The sequence below is a fragment of the Ochotona curzoniae genome, unplaced genomic scaffold (genome assembly GCF_017591425.1).
Source record: "Ochotona curzoniae isolate NIBS_2020 unplaced genomic scaffold, NIBS_Ocur_1.0 contig_2692, whole genome shotgun sequence".
Classification (NCBI taxonomy): Eukaryota; Metazoa; Chordata; class Mammalia; order Lagomorpha; family Ochotonidae; genus Ochotona; species Ochotona curzoniae.
In genome coordinates this window covers 18,148,188-18,170,217 of record NW_024465556.1, presented here as the reverse complement: position 1 = coordinate 18,170,217, position 22,030 = coordinate 18,148,188, and the positions used below count along the sequence as shown (strand labels likewise).

Sequence of the window (22,030 nt, the reverse complement as noted above, 5' to 3'; positions counted from 1 at the left end):
ACCATATACATGGGAGACCCAGATTGTAGCCTGGCGCAACCTGGTTAGCGTGGGCACTTCAGGAGTGAAGTTCTAGATGGAAGATATTACCCTGGCATCCAAATAAAATAGAAATATATACATAAGAATGCTGCCTTATATTGCTCATAAGCTAATGACTGAGATGGCATATAGTATAAAATGAGGGCTACACGTAGGTAATATAAATAAATGAAGTAGATTACAGCTAATAAACCCATAGCTTCAATGCAGGAAAATATGAAAAAATGGACCTTCGGTCTACAGTGATCAACGTCTCAGAAAAATTTAAGAATTTTTAAGAAACACTCGTACCAGATTTATAAAGTATGCATAGTGGTAGCTACAATAGGTAATTATGACGCATACTGTTGGAGATGACAGTACCAAATAACAGAAACAACAGTATAACAACATGCTCAATTACAGGAGAAATAGAAAAAAAAACAGAAAAATAGAGGTATAAAATGATAAATATCAACCTATACATAAAAGAGCAAGAGAAAATTCTCTCTCCCTCTCTCTCTCTCACACACACACACAAGATCCTCAACAACTGCTATCCATACAGGAGACCCAGACAGAGTGCCTGCCTTCTGCCTTTAGCTTAGCCAGTTCTAGCTGCTATAGCCATTTCTAGGGAGAAACAGTCGATAGAAGATTCCTGTCTCTGTGCCCTTCATATACATAGTTTTTCTTAAAAGAAAATTCAAGGAAAACATGCACTATGGAAAAACCGTGCATAGATCTCAATTTTTTTGAAGAGGAAGCACCAAGCTAAACAAACTTAATTCCATTCCCTACCAACTTTTCAAAAGTACCTTGTATCTGGAAAAATAGCCCATCAACCAATTACGTTATTCAATCTACTGCAGTAGGACCCGACCCAGTGTGACTGGTCACCTTAGCAGCAGAGGAAATGAGGACACAGAGAGATATCAGGAGTGCATATGCACAGAGGGACAACCATGAGGGAGGCCATACAAAGTCAATATAACTATTATCCAATAGCATCCTCTGAGCCTCCCACAGGTTACTAGAGGGGAAACTTCTGATTGAGGAAATGTATTTTAATCTATTTTCATTGATCAACCAAAGGCACAATATGGCAATGTATGCTCATTTGTATGTTATGACAAGGTGAAGTCAGACATCACTATTTTCAAATGAAATTTATTACCCTTTTGGGCAACTAAGTAATAACTAATTGAAAAGTAATCTCCTATTATTCCTCATATTTGTTTTTATATTCCCTTCTCTAAAATGTCCCATTCCAAATTATTTTCTGCATACAATATAGCTACATGAGTTCAAATCATTAAAACATTATACTCACAGGGACTTCTTTTTGGCAATGAGTGTTACAGTGGTGCTGATACTACACTATCCATTATTATTATACTAAAATTTGTATTAATATTATACTGTAATTTCCCTTGATTATCTGAACTTATCATAATTATAATATTTGGGGTTAAAAAATAAATCAGTTCATCTAGGTACACAGTTCACATTCACTTGATAAGGAATAACTAAACCATCACAGTTAGAGCATGAAGCTGCATACTATACCAGTCTTCTATTGCTGCTGAAGCTTCTTAACAAAAACTCTACCACCTGAACAATACAGATTTGTTATATTTATAGTCAAAATGTGACACGGGTGTCAGTGAACTAAAAATCAAGGTGGCAGCAAGACTGCTAGCCTCTTGGGAGGATTTAAAGGAAGAACTTCCTGCTTAGTAATTCAGGCTACTATCTAAATTAAGTTCCTAGCAGTCCTGAAATTGATGTCACTGCCCATTTTCTTGCTGCCAACTCAGGGCATTTCAATGACTAGATACTACTCTCATTGCTCCTTCTTCTATCTGCAAGTCTAGCAGTTATTTTATTTTCATGCCTGAACATTTTGGATCCATTTGTCTTCCTTTTTCATATACTTTAATGTCTGCATGTGATTAGGTTGATCCCAATCTGCCAGAATCATTTCCACATTTTAGCAAGCATAATCTTAATCAAATCTGCATGGTTCTGATGGTACATAGGCATATTCACAAGTTCCAAACTTAAGACATGGGCATCTAGGGAGACTGTTACTTTCCCTACCACACATGCCTAATTCGCTTCACTTCCAGTGAGGGAACAATGCATGATCATTGTTGTAAACCACAAATCACGGATCACAGTATCAGAGGTCATAGGAATGAATATACCACACTGACACTGCAATTGTGCTGCATTCAGCTCTAATTTTGTGGACATTCTTACTTTGCCAACTCCTTCATCCATCATTAAAGTAAGTGCACAGGGATGGGGTTTCCCAGATTTTGAGGCTTTCATTACTAAAAACAACACATTCTTGGGCAAGCAGGGGAGACTTACCCAAACTTGAGAAAATAATAAACAGTATACAGTATGTGGCAAATGAGAAAGCATGACCTACTCAAAGTGGAAGCCTGTCCTTAGCCTAATTGGGAAATTTTACTTCAAAATTCAGGTCCTGACATGCCTCCACAAAGAAGCAAAACCTCCTGTTTTTACAAAATATAAACATACATTTATATTTTGAAAATCAATTGTTAATACTCTTGAAAAACTTTTTTTTGAAAACTTACTTATTTTTATTGGAAAGTCAGATATACAGAGAGGAAGAGAGACAAAAAGAAGATCTTCGGTCTGGTGATTCACTCCCCAAGTGACCAGAACAACTGAAGCTGAGCCAATATGAAGCCAGGAGCCTGAAGCCTCTTCCAGGTCTCCACATGGGAGTAGGGGCCCAAGGCTTTATGCCGTCCTCAACTGCTATCCTAGGCTACAAGCAGGGAGCTGGATGGGAAGCTGGGCCACCAGGGGTAGAATCTGTGCCCACATTGGATCCCAGCACATTCAAGGCAAGGACTTAAGCCTCTAGGCTACCATGCTGGGTCTGATAATTTTTAAAAACTTTTAAAAACAATGTACAGGTTACACACCAGTGGATCATTTTTGACCATAAGTTAAAAATTCCTTATTTATTATCTGTGTTCTCTAGTGGTACAGAAAATGAAATGTAGAATTTAGTCATTTCCTAGATTGAACAGTTTAATGGATAATAGAACAGCCCAAACCTGAATTCCCTTCAATCCCCGCCCTTACACACAATCTACCCTCTCTGGTAAGCAGTCTTAGTTACCTCTTTTCCAGTGAATTTCCCTAGACTTTTAGAAAATGTTACACTTAACCACAATATTCTTTTGTATTTAACCCATAGCAAATGATCATGGCTATTTTCAGGATTGATCGCCCCAGACTAAATAATTTTCACATTAAGTTTAATATTCAGGCAAAACGGCCTTAAATTACCAGCTACTACTTAGTACAATGACAAGCATATAACAGTTGAATAAGCAGAATAAGGCTGTGTCTGAATGCCTGGCTCTGTCTGCCTCTCACAGAAATTCAAAAACATTTTAAAGATTATTTTAGTGTAAAAAACCTGAAGTCTATGAATACTTTTACATGATATGCATATTCTATAAATATTTTGAAGACTTCATGCAAGCTTTCAAAATTGTTATACCATGATAACTTTATATCTTTTAATTCCATATTTCACGAAGGTTTGGAGTCATAAGGATGGGGCCATAATCAGTAGAACCAGTATCCTCGTCAGAAGAGGGAAGAATCACCAGAGCTTTACCTCCAGATGTGTACAGAAGAAAGGCAATGCAGGAGCACTACAAGAACACAGCTGCTCATAAGCCAGAAAGCAGAGTACATAAGAAAACTATCCAGACAGCACCACATTCTTGGAGCTTTAGCTTACATAACTGTAAGGAAGTATATTCCTGTTGTTTAAGTCACTTAATTTGTGGTATTCTATCATAGCAGCTTTAGCAGACCAACTGCGATATTTAATGAGAAAGTAAATAACCTTTTTTATATTAACCTGAGGTTACAAAGTGAGATGCAGATTGTTTTAAAAAACAGCAAGAACAAAAACAAAAACAAAACAATGCAAGTCAACTGTCAAACTCCAAGCTCTACCCCTCAGGCTACCTCCTAATAAACACTTTCTTAAACATGAATTTTTATACCTTAAAATATTTTCATGTCAAGAGTAAATTTGAGCCGCGTAAGTATGTGGAATTCTTAGCCAGTATGTCTAAATCAACTAAGAGTTATTTCAAAAGAAGAAAAGTCGTCTGGATTTTATTTGGCAATTTTCCACTTCTCTAGTCCTTGAAGTTAATTAGAATTCAAAGGGAAAGCATTAATCACAGAAAAAGCCAAATGACTCAAGTCCCTCAGAACTGACCTATGGGAGCAGTAAGGGGGATTGCAGCTAGCTTTCAAACAGCAGAGATAAGAATCAGAGGTACAGAAAGTTTCTGCATATCTTTAAAATTCATAAATTTAACTAGAAGTGCTAAAACTTTCACTCAAGATTAGATTAGATGGCCGACTCCAAGAATGGAAGTGAACTGTGTTTGTTCAATTACTCGTTTGAAAATATGGATGTTGGCACAAATAGGCAAATGAAAACATTTATTCAAACTTAAACATAAACATGTCCATATGTGTAAACATAAACATACATGTATATTATATATGGGCCCGTATATACATATTTTGATGCATAAAAAATGTATATAGAGATACGTAGACCAAAATATATTTTGGTAAAATTGTGCATATTCTAATATTTTTGTATAACATAAAAGGAATGTGTAGAAGTTTATAGTAGGATGGCATTAAACACTGTAAAAACAGCATACGCTATAGGGTTTAATTACATTAAGGTAGTAAAGGTTACATTAACCCAATGTCATATTGTCTTTTATGAGGACACCTATGAATATTTAAATTGAATAACAAAAATATCACTTATGGTAACTATGAAATAAAAATAGTGTATTACTAAAATATTACAAAATTGAAAATGAGGATTTAATGGTTTAAGAACAGCATAAGATATAGAAAATATACAAGCAAAGAAAAATAACAAAACATACTTTCATAATTAAGAAGGAATATTATCCACAGGTATTACAATTTCAACAAATCAGTAACATGGAAAATTATAAGCTAGTGCAACAACACAAATAATTCAGAAAAAAGCAAATGCAAAATAAATATTAAAAGATAATCAAGTTTACTATAAACTGTAGAACTGGCCATTAAAATAATAACAAAATGAAGACTGGGACAATTATAAAAGATCATCATTTTTTAATCTTTTTTGTTTTTAAAATAATTAACCAACCTGAGCCACTTTAATTGAATTCTGGGTAGAGCCACCAGCATGATACTCCACCTTGAATTTCTTTACAAGTTCATCAAACCTATAAAGAAATCAAAGGAGAAAAATGAGTTAACATCTGTCAGTTGTCTAATTGCAGTTTTGCTAGCCAGAAGTATTTTAAAGCATACTTAATGAAATCATTGGATTACATTGAGTTGAATATTTCAAAATAAATTAAGATACTATATGATGAACATACTAAATTTCCAAACTTGAAAAACATATAATTCACTAATATATAACTGTGAAAATTTTAAACACACAGAATTATCATAGTTTACGACTACTTCCCTAAACAGGAAATAAAAAATTTTAAATTGCAAAAAGACAGTTCCTATACATCAAATCAGTGAGCCAAAATCAGAATTTAAGTCTCACAATTACTCATTTTTTTTTATTTTTTAAAAATTTTTTATTTGAAAGGCAGATATACAGAGAGGAGAGACAGAGACAAAGATCTTCCGTCCGATGATTCATTCCAAGAGAGCACAACAGCCAATGCTATGTCAATCCAAAGCCAGGAGCCTCTCCCGGGTCTCCCACGCAGGTGCAGGGTCATAAACCTTTGGGCCATCCTTGACTGCTTTCCCAGGCCACAAGCAGGGAGCTGGATAGGAAGCAGGGCCGCCAGGGATCCCAAGCACGTTCAAGGTGAGGACCTTAACCACTGCGCCATAGCGCCGGGCCCAATTACTCATTTCTTACACCAATTCAATGTTTTTCTTTTCATTCCAGGCAATTGACAAAGTTTCCCACAGAAACTAAAATTTTTCTTAAAAGTAACAATTTTGAGCCTGTCGTGGTAGCCTAGTGGCTAAAGTCCTTGCCTTGCATTGTGAGATTCCATATGGGCACTGGTTCTAATCTCAGTGATCCTGCTTCCCATCCAGCTCCCTGCTTGTGTCCTAGGAAAGCAGCCTAAGATGGCCCAAAGCTTTGGGACCATACACCCATGTGGGAGACCTGAAAGAAGCTCCTGGATCCTGGCTTCGGATCGGCTCAGCTCTACCCATTGCAGTCACGTGGGGAATGAGTCAATGGACAGAGTATCTCCCTCCCTGTTTCTCTTCCTCTCTTTATATCTGACTTTGCAATAAAAATAAATAAATCTTAAAAAAAAATTTTCTATATAGTTCAAGACATATGAAAATTATAGTATCTCATACTTCAAGATTAATGATGAAGCACATTTCCTCCATCTATCTTATCTTATGGAAATATCAAAATCACATTTTATGTATTTAGAAATGAACAAAATCATATCATCATCACAAAGCAAGGTATGTTGATGCAAACAGACTACAAAATCGAGAAAAAACAAATCCTAGGTTGTTAGAAAATAAATCTAACAGAATTCACGAAGCAATGATAAGAGGCACAATAAAGGAAGGGCAATTACTTTAAGCACTGGATTTGGAAAACCAGAGTAATTACCCAACCACTTCCAGCTTAACCACAAAAGTAACATTTAAGTGTGCCCATCTGTCATGGTAAAGCCTTCCTTTGGCAAGTCTCCCTATCTCCCTACCCTTTTTCGCTTCTCTACTTTTTAAAAAACTTGGCAACAAATTTATTAAGATGGTCATTTTCATACCACACAATTAATCCATTTAAAGCATACAACCCAACTGTCTGAATTGTATTCATAGTTGTACAATCACCAACACAAGCAATTTAAACAAAAATAAAACCTCATATTCTCCAGCTATCTTCCCTTAAACAACCATTAATCAATCTATTTTCTTACTGTGTATTTTTGCTTATTCTGGACAATTTACTAAGAGGAGTCAATATTATATAACCTTTAGTGACTGGATCCTTTCAAGTAGTGCAACATTTCACATTTCATAAATATCCATGTAGCAACATATGATTCCTTTTTGTGGTCAAATCTTTTTGCCTCATGTGAATAGATCACATTTAGTTTATCCACTTGTCTCTCAATGAACGGCAGTGTTACTTCTAACCTTTGTCTACTATATGAAAAGTCACTATGAACATTCATGTAGAAATTTGTGTGTATCCATTTTCATTTATCCTGGGTATACACACACAAGTGGAGTGGAGGACTCAAAAGGGACTCCTAGAGTCAGCCTTGAAGCATGCCAGCATGTCCCATGTAGCAGTTCAAATCCCAGCTATACTGCTTCCAATACAGCTTCTGCCGACACACCAGGAAAATGTGGAAGCAGGCCTACAATCTCTGGCTCCTGCCATTCTCTGCCTTCTGGCTTCAACCTGGCTCTAACATAGCTATTTTGGGCACTTAAGAAGCAAATCAGCATATTTCTTTCTCAATCCCTCCTTCTTTTTCTCTGGGTCTCTCAAATAAATAAGGAGAGAAGAAAAGAAACAGAGAGAAAAGGTCTTCCATTACTGGTTCACTCCCACAAATGGGGGCAAAGGACACAAGTCGACTGATCTGAAGCTGGGAGCCAGAAGCCTCTTTCACATCTCCCAGACGAGCACAGGATCCCAAGGACTTGGGCCATATTGCACTGCTTTCATCCACCAGAAGCACGGGAATGGAGTACCAGGACTCAAAGCAGTTTTCACATGGGATGCTTGTGGCAATAACCTGTCACATCACAGTGCATCTTAATTTACTTTACCACAGCTGAAATTTTTAAAAAGAAATTGGCATTTGAATGGATGGCTGAAGCAACAGGTGTGAATGAAGATTGAGACAACAAATAGAAAAGCCAAAGTTAAGGCAAACACCAAGAAAGAAGATGGAAAATTTATGTGACAGAAAATATGAAAGAAAAATGAAGAGGGATTCAGAATTCCCAGAGAATACAAGACTCATAATAGGAATTACAGAATGGGAGAACAGGGATAGTGAGAGGTCAAAAATAAATACTAGAGAAAAAAATTAATTAAAAAAAAAAGAATATAATCTTCAGATTGCTCCTAACACCAAGCATTTACAAAGAGGAGAAAATGCAGCACACACCTGGACAAATCTTGTTAAATCCCATATACAAAGAGAAAACCTCCAAAAGCTCCAAAAGGAAGAATTATTAATCGTCTAAAAAGGAGTAGAAACTGAATACCAACCTTCTTCAAAAATACAGGATACAAAAAGGTAATGGGAAGAAAAAGGTAATGGATGTTCATTAGCAGGAATGGAATTGGAACTGGGACTCAAACCTATGCTGATTTCAGATGCTATATAATCATTCATCTAATGATTATTTTCCAATCATTTATAGGATGTGAAAAATATTTACTAAGAGTGGGAATCAATTAAAAGAAACAGAAGAAAGCTGGCACAGGAGGGAATATAGTATATAAATCCAAAAAGCAGCCAGAATTTTACAGTATTTGATGTATCTTATTACAGGTAAAATTTCACAAAGTATCAAAATTTTTAATAAAGGACTACATTTCCTCTATGAAGTCAATTGAATTACTTGGTCTTATTCATCTAATTTATTCATTAATTCATTCATCTAATTCATTCATTTTATTCATCTAATTCATCTAAGTAATTCATCTAATTATTCAATAATGAGTTTAACTTGTTTTTCAGATTTAATTATCTATGTAGGGCCCACTACAAAGGCCTAGTGGCTATATTCTTGCCTTGCATGCACCAACATCCCATATTAGTGCCAGTTCATGTCCCAGCTGCTCCACTTCCCTTCCAGCTCGCTCTTGGGGCCTGCTAAAGCAGCAGAGAATGGCTCAAAACCTCGGGAACCTGCACCCACATGGGAGAACCAGAAGAAGCTCCTGGTCTCAGATTGGCTCAGCTTTAGCTGTTGCAACAACTTGGGGAGTGAGCCAGAGGATGAAGGATCTTTCTGACTCTCCTCTATGTAAATCTGACTTTCCAGTAAAAATAAGTAAATACATTTTTAAATATCTATGTAAAGATGAAACGAAAATATGTGATTACACCTACAACACAAGATTTTTAAAATTACAAACAGCTTTGAAGGTTGAAGAGAACAAAAATCAAAGTGAAAAAATTTAAGTCCTTTCCTGTCATGTAGAAGAACTCATGGAGCATCTCAAATCAATTAATGCTCTTAATGATAAATCAATCATTACAATTAAAATATTATGGAATAACGAGATGACGAAAGTAAAAGAACAAAAGTCCTAAGTGTTGTTCATCCTCTGGAATAGTTAACTGACATAGTATACAGTTTTTTTTCAAAGACTCATTTATTTTCAAATAATCTTTCAAAAGTTTTTCAATTATATTCCAAATAGTTTTCAGATAACCTTTCAGGTTAACCAACAAAGCAACAGAAAGAAAGAGAAATCTACTGGATCACTCCGCAAATGGCTTTAATTGCTGGAACTGCTCCAGGCCTAAATCAGGAGCCCAGTACACCATTCAGGCCTCCTATGTGGGCACAAGAGACCCAAGAATTTGAACCACCCTCTGCTATTTTCCCAGACACCACGGCAGAAAGTGAAATCAGAAGCAGAGCAGCAGGGACTTGAACCAGTGTTCTGAAAAAGCATTCCAGTGCCATAGGCAGACACAGCCTACATTTGTTAATTTGAGAAGGAAGAGGGAAAGAATTAAGGCGAGTGGTTAGGACGCTATTTGGGGATGACTGAATTCCTTTTGGGAGTGCCTGGATTCATGCTCCAGACGCGGCTCCTACCCCCAGCACCCTGCGTAAGGTACCCCTTAGGAGATCACACTGTTGGCTGTAATTAGGGAGGCAGGTCTGCAGCCCCTGGGTCACACTCTCCTGTTTTCAGAGCTGCATTAGCAGTGCATTAGCTGGTTCAGACGTAGAGCAGCAGAGATATGAACCAGTGTTGAAACATGGGAAACTGGCATTGTATCCAGCTGAACCCTTTGCAACACAATGCTTGCCCTTGTCTTTATCTTATTGAACAACTTTTTTTTTTTAAAGAAAACAGGGCATAACCTAATTGTTTGGACTTAAAATTCCAAGCTAAATACAATATCTGAACCTCTCTGGAGCAAACGCAGAGGAATTATAATGTTGAATTGTAATATTTTGAGTTTGAGGCCAGCATTGTGGCCTACCAGATAAAACCAGACATCTCATAATGGGAGCAATTTCCTGGGCAAAGCAGCAGAGGAAAGCTAAATGTTTGGGCTCCTTCCATTAACACGGGAGCCCTGGATGAAGCTCCTTGATTCCTGGCTTTGTACTGATTCGGTACTCTTACAGCAACCTGGTAGGTGAACCAGCAGATGGAAGATCCACAACGCTCTCATTCTCCTTTGTGAACTCTTTCAAAATAAATAAAAACATCTTAGAAAAAAAATACTTTGAGCCTTTTTTTTGGTAAATTTAACATTATAGAAAATAAAATTTTGAAACAAGAAACATTTTTATAACAACCTAGCTGGATTAAGAAAAAGGATGTGGCCAGCACTCTGGCAGAGCAGGTCAAGCCACTGTCTGCAGCACTGGCATCCCATCCGGGTACCTGCTTAAGTCCCAGCTGCTCCACTTCCAATCCAGCTCCCCACTAATGCTCCCTGGGGAAACAGCAGAAGGTGCACTAAGTGCTTGATCCCCATACACAGGATGGAGATCAGACTGGTACTGGTAAGCAGCTGAAGCCATCTGAGGAATGAGCCAGGAGATGTAAATACTCCCTCTCTCTGTAACTCTGCCTTTCAAACAAATCGTTATTAAATTTATAAAGAAAGAAAAGAAAAACAATAGAGTAGAAAGGACTCAGTGGTTAAGTGATTAACAGATTAAGATTCCACTTAGCATCTGAAATCAGCATAGGTTTGAGTCCCAGTTCCAATTCCATTCCTGCTAATGAACACCCAACAAGGCAACAGGTGATAGCCAACTATTTGAGTCCCTGCCACCCATGGGAGAGACCCAGATTTAGTCTGGGCTTCTATCTTCAGCCTGACCTAGATCTGTTTCAGGTATCTGTGGAGTGAGACAGCACAAGGGAAACTGCCTCTGTTTCTCTCTTTCTGCCTCTCAACTAAATTAAACAAATAATCATAATAAAAAGTTCAAAAGAGGACACTAGCATGACTCAAATCACCAATACTGACTAAGCCTGGACTATTTATTCCAACACATTGATTTATCCCTATATACTCTTCATGGTGTCTTAATTGCTAATGAACTCTAAGTCTTAATAAAGGACAAGTGTCCTTCTGTTTCTTCTCTACTGCCTGACTAGTCTTTAGTCGGTAGCTGCCAAACACAAAAACACAGCTTGTCAGGATTTTTGACTGGGATTTTTACTAATTCAATTTATGTAAACAGGGAAAAATGATATATCTTTCCAATATTAAATTATCTGGCCATTATCACACTACTTTCCACAGCCTATTTTTTTAGGTATTTCTCTAATATATCTCATTAATGTTATAGGCATCTGGCATTTAAATTCTGTACAATCTTGTTACAGTAACCACTTAAAATTTTCTGTATTTGTAATAGAAACGTCAACAACCTTTGTTTAAATTTCATTTCAGAGGGCCTGGTACACAATGGCTCCATGCTAAATCCTCACCTTGCAAGCACTGGGTTCCCATATGGGCGCCAGTTCTAATCCCAGCTGTTCCACTTCCCATCCAGCTCCCTGCTTGTGGCCTGGGAAAGCAGTCTAGGATGGCCCAAACCCTTGGGACCCTGCACCCAATTGAGAAACAAGAGGAGGCTCCTGGCTCCGAGCTTTGGACTGGCTCAGCTCCAGCCATTGCAGCCACTTGGGGAATGAACCAGCAGATGAAAGATCTTTCTCTCTGAACTCCCACTATCTCTGTAAATCTTATTTTCCAATAAAAAAAAAAACCGTTAAGAAAATTTTAGTTTTGATGTCTGGAATTTTAAAAATGTAATTTTCTAATACCAATTTGTATACCCATGTCTTTAACATCTCTAACTCCAGTTATTTGTGTACATAAACACCATTTATGAAAAACGGCACTTTTTTTTTCTTCCCCTAAACTTGCCTTGGTGTTGAAACTAGGACCTCTCAAACAACAGTGAGCAATAATGACAAAATTTAGTTTTAGCCTGAATGTTGGACTGGTAAATCTTGATGAACTGTAGAATAGTTCCGTTTTCCAAAACAACAAAGGTATATAATTTTTCACCATGATTTGCAATTTTTAAATTTTATTTTGTATTTGAAGGGCAAAAAAGAGAAAAGGAATAGAGAAAGGAGTTTAGAGTGAGAGGGAGCATTCTCCCTCATGTACTGGTTAACTCCCCAAATGCCCACAACAGGCCCCCGCCAGGAGCTACAGATAGAGCTGGGAGGTCAATCCAGGTTTCCCAAGAAGAAGGCAGGATCTCAGGTACTTGCATTATTGTTTGCCGCCCCGCAGAAAGCAATTAGAGATGAGACTGAATCTCGAGCACTCTGAGAAGGGATGCACTGTCGCCCAAGTTTTAACAACTTGTGCACTCAACTCGTTTCATTTTTGCTTTGTGCACGTAAGCTTTATGTTTCTACTAAGAAGTTGTTCTTATTGTTACATATGCTTACTGATGTGTTACATGTCCACTGATATACATCCTTTTCCATTCTGCTTAAATTCACATATACTTATAAAAACATGTACATTATAGTATCTTTTCTCTGTAAACAAAGCTATCCAAAATACATGTGCACTGAAAATCACCTGGAACACAAGGTATTAATAGTGGTCATCTCCAAATAAGAGGCAATTACGAATATTTTATACATTTGTCTTGATCATGCAATAAGCATATAAAGTATTTAATAAGCACAAAATTTTAAAAATCAACATCAGAGGAAGGAATTGGGCTTAGCAGTTAAAACATAAGATAGCGAATGCTGCTGTGGTGGCACAGTGAGGAAAGCCTGCATTCCGTACAAGCAGCAGTTTATGTGCCAGCTGCTCCACTTCTGATCCAGTTCCTTGCCAGTGCCTGGGAAAAGCAGCAGAGACTGTCTCTAATATTTAGGCTCCTTTCACTCATTTAACCATCTTGGAAGTAAATCAGTGAATGGAAGATTTCTCTGTATCTCCCTTTCTCTGTGTAACTCAGACTCCAAAAGAAATAAATAAATGTTTTTAAAAGGGGGGGAGGGGTTTGAGGATGTGAGGATGTAGGTTAGGTCACCCACAACCTACTTCCGATTGCCTAGGTTTGGTGTCTGAATCTACCTCCTATTCTAGGGTCCTGATAATGACCAAGGCAGGAATCAGTGAGTCGTGACTCAAATAACCAACTTCCTGCACCCACAGAGCCTCAGTTCAGTTCCAGCCTTTAATTAGATCCAAGCGACCCTAGTGGCTGCAAGTATTTGGGGAGTGAATCAGCCAGTGGAAACTCTGTCTGCCTCTGCCTGTCAAATAAATATTTAAAACTCACGTTATTTTATAATAAAAGAACAGCAATTTTTCCAACAAGTATTTTTTTAAAATATATACAAAGATGAGTGAAAAAACACAGAATCTGAAATTGGACAGAAAAGGGAGGAAAAAATATTCAGCACTGACAATAAAACAAAGAAAATGATACATTTAGCAAAATAGGTTAAACACTGAAATATAGGTCAAACCTAGGGTAGTAAAATTGACAAAAGGAACTTTCCGGCTATCAAATTAAGCATTATTCTTGAAGACTAGCAGGTATTATTAAAAACTGCTTAGAGTTCTTTAAAAAAAAGACAGGATTATTTGAAATACAGGTGAAGAGCAGATTTCCCTTGAGATATCCTACCTAAGAGGATGAGATCCCAAATGACATGGCAGAGAAGGGACCCAAATAAAGGACCATTCACAGACTGAAGGCAAAGGACATGGGAGTGGAAGACTGAGAAGAGGGATGGTGATTCGAAGCTTTTAGAGTCTGTATGAACAGTTGGATGGTGCAGGCAAAGAAAACAAAATAAAAATCACAAGATGCAAAGGAAGCTGTATTAACTGGTTGATTTAAAAGGCAAGAATATTTCCTTTTAGCAAATAAGTGTACTATGGCAATACTTGTTCTGTGTAATCTCATGCAAAGTCTGAGCACCTATGTCATTTACCGGTTTCCTTTGTATTTATTTTCAGCTGTTGAAAACAATCTGCATTTTTTTTCTTGTTCCCTTTATCTGTACAAACTACTGGAAAATTCCAGGAAAAGATAAAGAGTTGTATCTCTAAAAAAATTTCAGGAAGAAGCAGTGAGCCTCAAAGCTGTAATTTCAAAGGGAAATTGTTATATAAAAATTGTAACTATTTTCTAGCTTGATTAATGAAGGGTCTGTGATATCTTTACATTTTTAGGAAGATTGACATATTTCCCTTGTCTGTTTTTCTTACAGTGAATGATATATGACAGGTTTAGAGATTTACAAATAATCATCTATGCAAACTATATCTGAACAGATTGGGCATCCTAACACTTCAATCAAAAAGCCAACAGAATTAAAAGGATAGTACTATACCCCTTTTTCTACCAACAACCCATTACCAAAACACAAACTAACAAAACAGTATTTATGACACTTAAAAATATTCTTTCTTTCTTTCTTTCAGATTTATTTATTTGAAAGAGTTACAGAGAAAAAGAGTAACTTTCATCCATTGGTTCACTCTCCAACTAGTCACAACAGCTGGGCTGGGTCACTCCAAAGCGAGAAATTAGGGACTCCATTTGGGTCTCCATTGAGGCTGTCAGGGCAAAGTAGTTTGGTCATTTTCCATTGTTTTCCCTGTCTTATAAGAAGGAAACTGGATCACAAGCAGACCAGCTAGGATTCAAACTGATATTTGGGATACCAGCAGAGTAGGCACTGACTTAAAAAATATTGTGCTACAACATCAGCCTTCAAGTTTTTTTTCCCCTTGATTTTTAGTTTAAGAAATAGTTTCCGAAAACTCCTATTTTAAGCACAACAAATAATTAAAGTTGGCAAAAGCGAAGTTACATTGATATAGAATAAATAATAGGAAGTTTTATAACTTTATTTTCTGATAAAACTGAGTGGCCAAACTACACTAACTTATAGTCTGACAGTCTGATAAGCCTCACTACATTCATAAAAACAGTCCAGCCATTACCAGCTATAAAGCATTATTTCTACTTTCTGACTTAAACATAACTGATCAATTATTTAAAAAATATCTTGCTACAGGCAGACTATTTAATATTTCCTAAATATCAACTTTGAAAACATAACTCATTGAGAAAAAGATCCAGTAAAAAGGAGCAAAACTTTTTTTTAAGAAAAGATACAAATTGCAAGCAAGCATGGCTCTCCCATCATAATTAGTCACAATGGAAATCAAAACAAAAAGCACAAGCTGAAAAGAGAATTATGTAATCACAACACTATGGGTTAATAAGCATCTGAACCATCAGCAACTCTCCACACATTGCTGATGGAAATGCAAAATGGTACAGTCATTTTGGAAGACAATTTGACAATTTCTTACAAAATGAAAGCTATGTTCACCAGACAAACCAAGTGTACAAATATTTTTAACTACCTTGACAATTTTACTTCCAAACACTTGGAAATACTCAAATGCCTTTCAATGGATAACACTGATGAAGAAATTTGGCACATCCATATGACTAGATTACTAAGCAAAAACAGAAATGACAAACCACCCTTCAACACCGTGGACAAATCTCAAAGTATTATGGTATGTTAAAGAGGCCAGACATAGAAGGGCTATATATCTGGCATTCCAGGTAAGACAAGGATATAATAATTCAGAGCAATGGCTGCGAGGGGCTGGAGTAAAGAGAGAGAAAGGAAAGATGAAAAATTATTAAATTTGGGGGAGAAAATGGAAATTTTCTACTTTGGTAATGGTTTACAAACTATACTTATCAGAGCTCACAAAATTTTGTATATAAAGGGGAAATTTAAAAGTATGGAAAGTACAATTCAAGATACCTTAATAAATCTGACTTTTTAAAATGTATACAACTTGAGAGACCAGCTAAGGAAATTTCCAAAAGACTATCTTTTTACCTATTATTCCATCCATGTTACATATGTGTAATATGTATATTCTTAGATACCTACCTTTACAGAAAGATTTACAATAACCCAAAGAAACACATGAAGTACTTTTGAAGTTCAAATTAATCCTGAGATAATATTGTCACTCCAGCTTACAGAAAGATTTACAGAGGTATTTTTGAAACTTCCGATTTTGAAATAGTTTAAAACACTTACACACACCCTTGTGGGAAGATTGAAAGTTAAAAGCAGAAACCAGACTTGTGGTACAGTTGGCTAAGCTGCCAGTTGGTGACACTAATATCCCATAATGTGTACTGGTTCAAATGCTGACTACTCTGTTTATGATCCAGCCCTCTGCTCAGATGCAGGAGATGACATCCCAAAGAACTGGAAATGTGAGGGAAATCAGGATGGAGACCCTGTATCCGTGCTTCCAGTGGGCCCAGGACTGCTTGCTGTGGTTTGGGGGGAGTAAACCTGAGGATGGAAGATCTCTTTGTCTCTTGTTCAGCATTTCTTTTTTTTTTTTTAGATTTATTTTATTTTTATTGGAAAGGCGGATATACAGAGAGGAGAGACAGAGAGGAAGATCTTCCATCCAATGATTCACTCCCCAAGTGAGCACAACAGCCAATGCTATGCCGGTCCAAAGCCAGGAGCCTCTTCCAGGTCTCCCATGCGGGTGCAGGGTCCCAAAGCTTTGGGCCGTCCTCGACTGCTTTCCCAGGCCACAGGCAGGGAGCTGGAAGGGAAGCAGGGTCGTCGGGATTAGAACCAGCGCCCATATGCGATCCCGGGCGTGCAAGGTGAGGACCTTAACCACTGCGCCACCGTGCCAGGCCCTTGAGGTAAGTTTATATGTCTTGTTCTTTTATCACTTATAATCTCAGTGGGGGTTTTCCTAAGAAGAATACTAAGACAGACAAAAGGGAGAAAAGAAATTACTGACCCAAATAGTTCCTTAGTTTTTAATGTGCAATCTTTCTTCTTGTTTGATTTCAAACAAATATTAGTTGAAATGAAAAGATTTTTCAATTATGTTCCTATAACACAACACCAGTTCTTGTAAAAAATTCACTTCAGATTCAAGAAATACACGAAAGTGTTCACCAAACATACCTCATAGTTTCTAGTGCTGAGAGCAACTGCTTTTCAGTTTCATAGATACTGAAATCACTGTGTTATCACAAACTCAAGTCAAGCAAATAGATGGATGAATGAGAGGATGGATGGAGAGATGAACAATTAGAGCATATACCAGCTCAACATGTTATCTGAAAATAAAAGAAGGCCTGCACTATCATCATAGTATAGAAGCAAACAGCCACAGAATTATATATCCTATGAGGGCGGATATATGACAGGTAAGAAAATTAAACTCTACAGTATAACTCCAAAACTTTAACTTCTTTATGAAAGCACGCATAGTTGCCAGTATAATTCTTTATATCAAAATTTTTCTCCAACTTCTCATCTACTCGAATAATAAATGAAAAGCATCAGTAATTCTAAACAGGTTACACTTATTAAGAACAAATGTTAATAGAATAACAAGGAGGAGGAGGGAATTGAGGCAAATTAAGAGATTCAAAGCTTTGAAATTTTTTACCACAAAAGCTTAGTGAGGTTGAAAAAAATCACTTAAACGTCAGTTTGATAAAAGCCAAAAGACGTTTCCAACATGTGTTTATATTTAAGCATATTTTTAAAAGATGGAAAAAGTAAGTCAGTGAAAACTGAAGTTGAGTTCTAGGTTCATAAAGGTTATAATTTAAACATATTTATATAACTTCCCATTTTATTTTCTTTGATAAGAAAATAGTGCTAAGCATGTATTTAGATAACCCCTTATTCATTTATAAAATGCTTAAAGATTTAATTAACCCTATAACTCTAAAGATGAAGTTTTCAGTACATAAGATATTCAAATATATCATGAAAAAACACTTTGTATGTAAGAAAGATGAGTGAAATAAAGTGAATTACTCCTAAATTTAGATGAGTGACATATGTTTTAGGCTTCTACCCATTTAAAAGCAAAATGAGTGACTTGATTCAAGTTACTGCTGAACAGCACAGCAGAATTTTAAAAAGCAATTCATTATGTTTATGAAATAGTAAATTATTTGACATTTAGGTTCAAAGCACACAAGAGTTTAGGGAAAAGAAAACATCGTAGATGGTGATTTTCCAAATGAGAATGGGTAGTGCACTGGTTAACCAAGCGTGTTGGCCACATGTTCACAGGCAGCTCTAAAACACAAACCGAACACGCCCCCTCATCAACCCTTTTATTGATTTGCTTTCAACTGCTATTTCTATCAGAGATTCCATGGTTTATAATGAGGCCTGAGTTTCTCTGATCCTAGAAAATTTCCAGAAACATATGTAAGAGATATGCAGAGGAAGTAGTCAAATACTCACTAGTCATTTTTTTTCTAGAAAGCCTTAAAAAAAAAACCTCCTCAGAAACATTTAAGCCCTTTATCAAAACATAACTTACAGAACCTCTGAGTCCATGTAGCTTATAGTGCATCACAGTCAACATTTCTTCTGACAACAACTAGAAAAGCCACATAAATCATATGTCCTATTGTTTACAGTACCAAAGCCATAGCACAGGATGGATACATTTTCAGGGAGGTAAGAACGATTTAGAGGGTCACCCAGAACTGGCGACCTTTGGTCACACCTGCCCAGATTTGTAACCAGATACATGGGGCAATAGTGACAAACCGTGATAATTTCCCAAACCTTCAATACACAGCGGGTCTGCTCCACAGCACACTTCCTGAATGTTGAAACTGAATGGTATGCTAAGGTGGTTAACCAAAACCGTCTCAAAAGCAGAAAGCTCTCCCAATCTGGGAGTGCTTAAAAAAACAAAAGACAGACAGCTGAAGAACTAAAACAAAACTGAGGGTAAAATAAAAACTAAAGATCCATAGACCCTTTATGGGGGTTGTGGGGGAAACCACCTATGTACACTGGTTACATCCAGAAGTTGACCACTTGCCTGGGCTTAGCAGAACACGGGGATAAGGTGGAAGACAGGAGACAAAAGATATTAGGGATTCTGAGAAAAATGTAAGGCTAAATTAATAAAAGTGGAAACAGATGGCCTACATTAAAGGTCAGTTTCCCTCTGGTGATATTCACCAAATTTTGAAGGCATGTGAGACAGAAGCATCCAGAATAATGCTGGAGGGGTGGGTTTGTGGCACGGTGAGTTAAGCTGCTGCCTTCAATGCCAGCATTCCTTATCAAAGTGCCAGTTTGAATCCCAGTCACTGTGTTAGAAAAATACAGACCCAATTGTCTTAGCTAAAGAATAAAAACAGAGGACTCCAGGGAACCACAAGGTACCAGGAGTCTTAAAATACATGGAGAAAAATGATTTAAAAACAAAAAACTTTCACAGAAGAAGAAAACACACAAAAGACAAAAATCTTACAACTTAAAAATTCACTAACAAATTTTAAAATTCACTAGATGGGCTCAAGAGGAAAATGGACATTACAATCAAGGTGAATATACTTGAAGAAATAGCAATTAAATTTCCAATATCCAACATGATATTCTGACAAAACGGAGAATATCTGGACACACAAACTATGGAAGGATTAAGTGAACTTTGTCACTACTGATGTCAAATTTTTAAGAACATACACACTATAACTTCTACAAATATTAACAAAATTATACTTCGCTCAAATACCATTAGGATTTTTAAATTTATGTATGTATTTTGTTAAGATACGGAAAAACATGGGTCTCATTTGCAGGTTTACTCCCCAAATTATGCCCACAGCAGCTGGCGTGAGGACAGGACTGTAGCCAGGAGCCAGAAACTAGGCTAGGTCTCGCATTTGAGCAGCGGGAACCCAATGACCAGAATTATCAACGCAATCGTCCAGGGTCAGCATCAGTAGGAAACGGGGAGTCAAGAGGCAAGGTCCTGTTTTGAATTCAAGTACTACAACGTGGGACACGGGTATCTTAACCAGCATTGTAATTGCCAGAGTTAACAGCCACGCCATTCCTCAGTTATGTTTACAAGAACTTTGGTTGGCTTTCTGTGTCAGTCTCAAACATTTATTATACATTATTCAGAAAATCAAGGAAAGTAAGATGGTGATAGTAAGGCATTAACATTGTAGGTTAACAGATAGATATGATGTTAATTAGAGAGAAAAAGTATATTCAAGTTATTTCTAAATAACTGTGATTGAATGAGGAGCTCTCATTTGCCTCCTGTGCGTGTGCTGAGTGCTGGTGGGAAAGATGAGGGAGTACATCATTTCATTCACCCAAGCACTCAAAATACATTGCTCACCACTTTCATAACCATGGGAGGAAAGCTCATGTGCTCATTTAGCACGAAATTTTCAATTAGGCTTCCAACTAACCAAGTAACTCAATAACTGTTATCTTTACAAATAGTCAGGTTTCTAATATTTGTGAAGTAAAGCAATCTCAATTCCCGTTAAGTAATGAGGAATAAAGGCTATTAAACAATTCACTAAACAATTAACCAGGAGTATACGTTGGGTACAGCACTGAGATACTTTTTTTTTTCTTTTGAGTTTTGCTGGTTCATCTGAAAGGCAGAATTACCAAAAGACAAAGAGAAGACACTTCAATTTGTTGTTTCACTCCCCTAATGGCAGCAATAGCCCTGGAGGGCTGGGCCAAAGCCAGAAGCCACTAGGTACCCCAAGTGGGGACAGGAGTCCAAGCATTGGGGCCATGCTCCACTGCTTTCCCAAGTGCATCAGAAGGAAGAGCTGGATCAGAAGGACAGCAGCTAGAACTCAAACTGGCACCCATTCGAGATGACAGCACAGCAGGCTGCGGCTTAACCATTACACCATACTGCCGGCCCCATGGCCCCACTTAGCCTGGGTTCAAGCCCCCTCTATGCTCTCTATTTCACCTTCCTACTAAAACATCCTAGGAATCAGACAGCTCAGGTATTCAGGTTTCTGGCATCCATGTGGGAGTCCTAGAATAACCGCCTGGCTCTTGGCTTCAGCAAAGACCAGCCCTGGCTTTTATTTATTGGAACAGTGACCAGCAGATAAGAGATCTCCTTCCGTGTGACAGCCAAATAAATAAATGTTTAAAAAAATTAATCCAATATGACCCTCAAATACTCATCACCAAACAACGTGCATTTCAAAACATAATCCACAGCATTATTTTTACATTTTTGTTACTACAACTGTGATACTAACTTAAGAGTCAATAATTTGAAAATATATCAGTGTAGAAGTTTCACATTATGCATGCCTTTGCAGCAAGAAATTTAAAAAACCAATATGAAAAGTGTGTACACACTGAGGAGATATTTTGTTTCATCTTCTAAATACTGCAAAGATTCCAATAAAGAAAACCACAAGTTTGCCAAAGTTTAAAAACATCTGGGGAATATCTTAAGATATTCATTCTTAAGAGCTCTATATTAAAGAACAGCCTGAAGGGTAGATGATGAATCTGCTCTGAAACTGGAAGTGTGTTTTTAATCCCATATAATACAAACATGCTTTCTTCCCCTGTAAGAGGGGGAACTACAATTAAGAAGCAAAGCGCCAGAAGCCAAAATCATTCCATAAAAGTAAACTTCAAAAATAGACTAGAACACAATAATACGATAATCATGGAAATAGCATGTCTTTTTGTGATAATATTAGCAACCACAAGAAAGTCACAACCACCCATTTTCGAACTGAAGAACTCTGAGCGATAAGTTCACAGATGATTAGTTCATTCTTAAGCTAAATGACAACTGAACACAACACA

General features: G+C 37.0%; 1 protein-coding gene across 5 annotated transcripts in view; it reads right to left on the bottom strand.

Moving 5' to 3' along the window:
• Positions 1 to 22,030, bottom strand: part of ADK (adenosine kinase) — a 440,503-nt gene that overhangs the window by 297,343 nt on the left and 121,130 nt on the right. For all 5 annotated transcript variants that reach the window (XM_040975998.1, XM_040975994.1, XM_040975995.1 and 2 more), the window contains one exon: positions 5,264 to 5,342. In XM_040975998.1, coding sequence (XP_040831932.1) covers positions 5,264 to 5,342 — 79 coding nt within the window. The remainder of the gene's footprint in view (positions 1 to 5,263; positions 5,343 to 22,030) is intronic.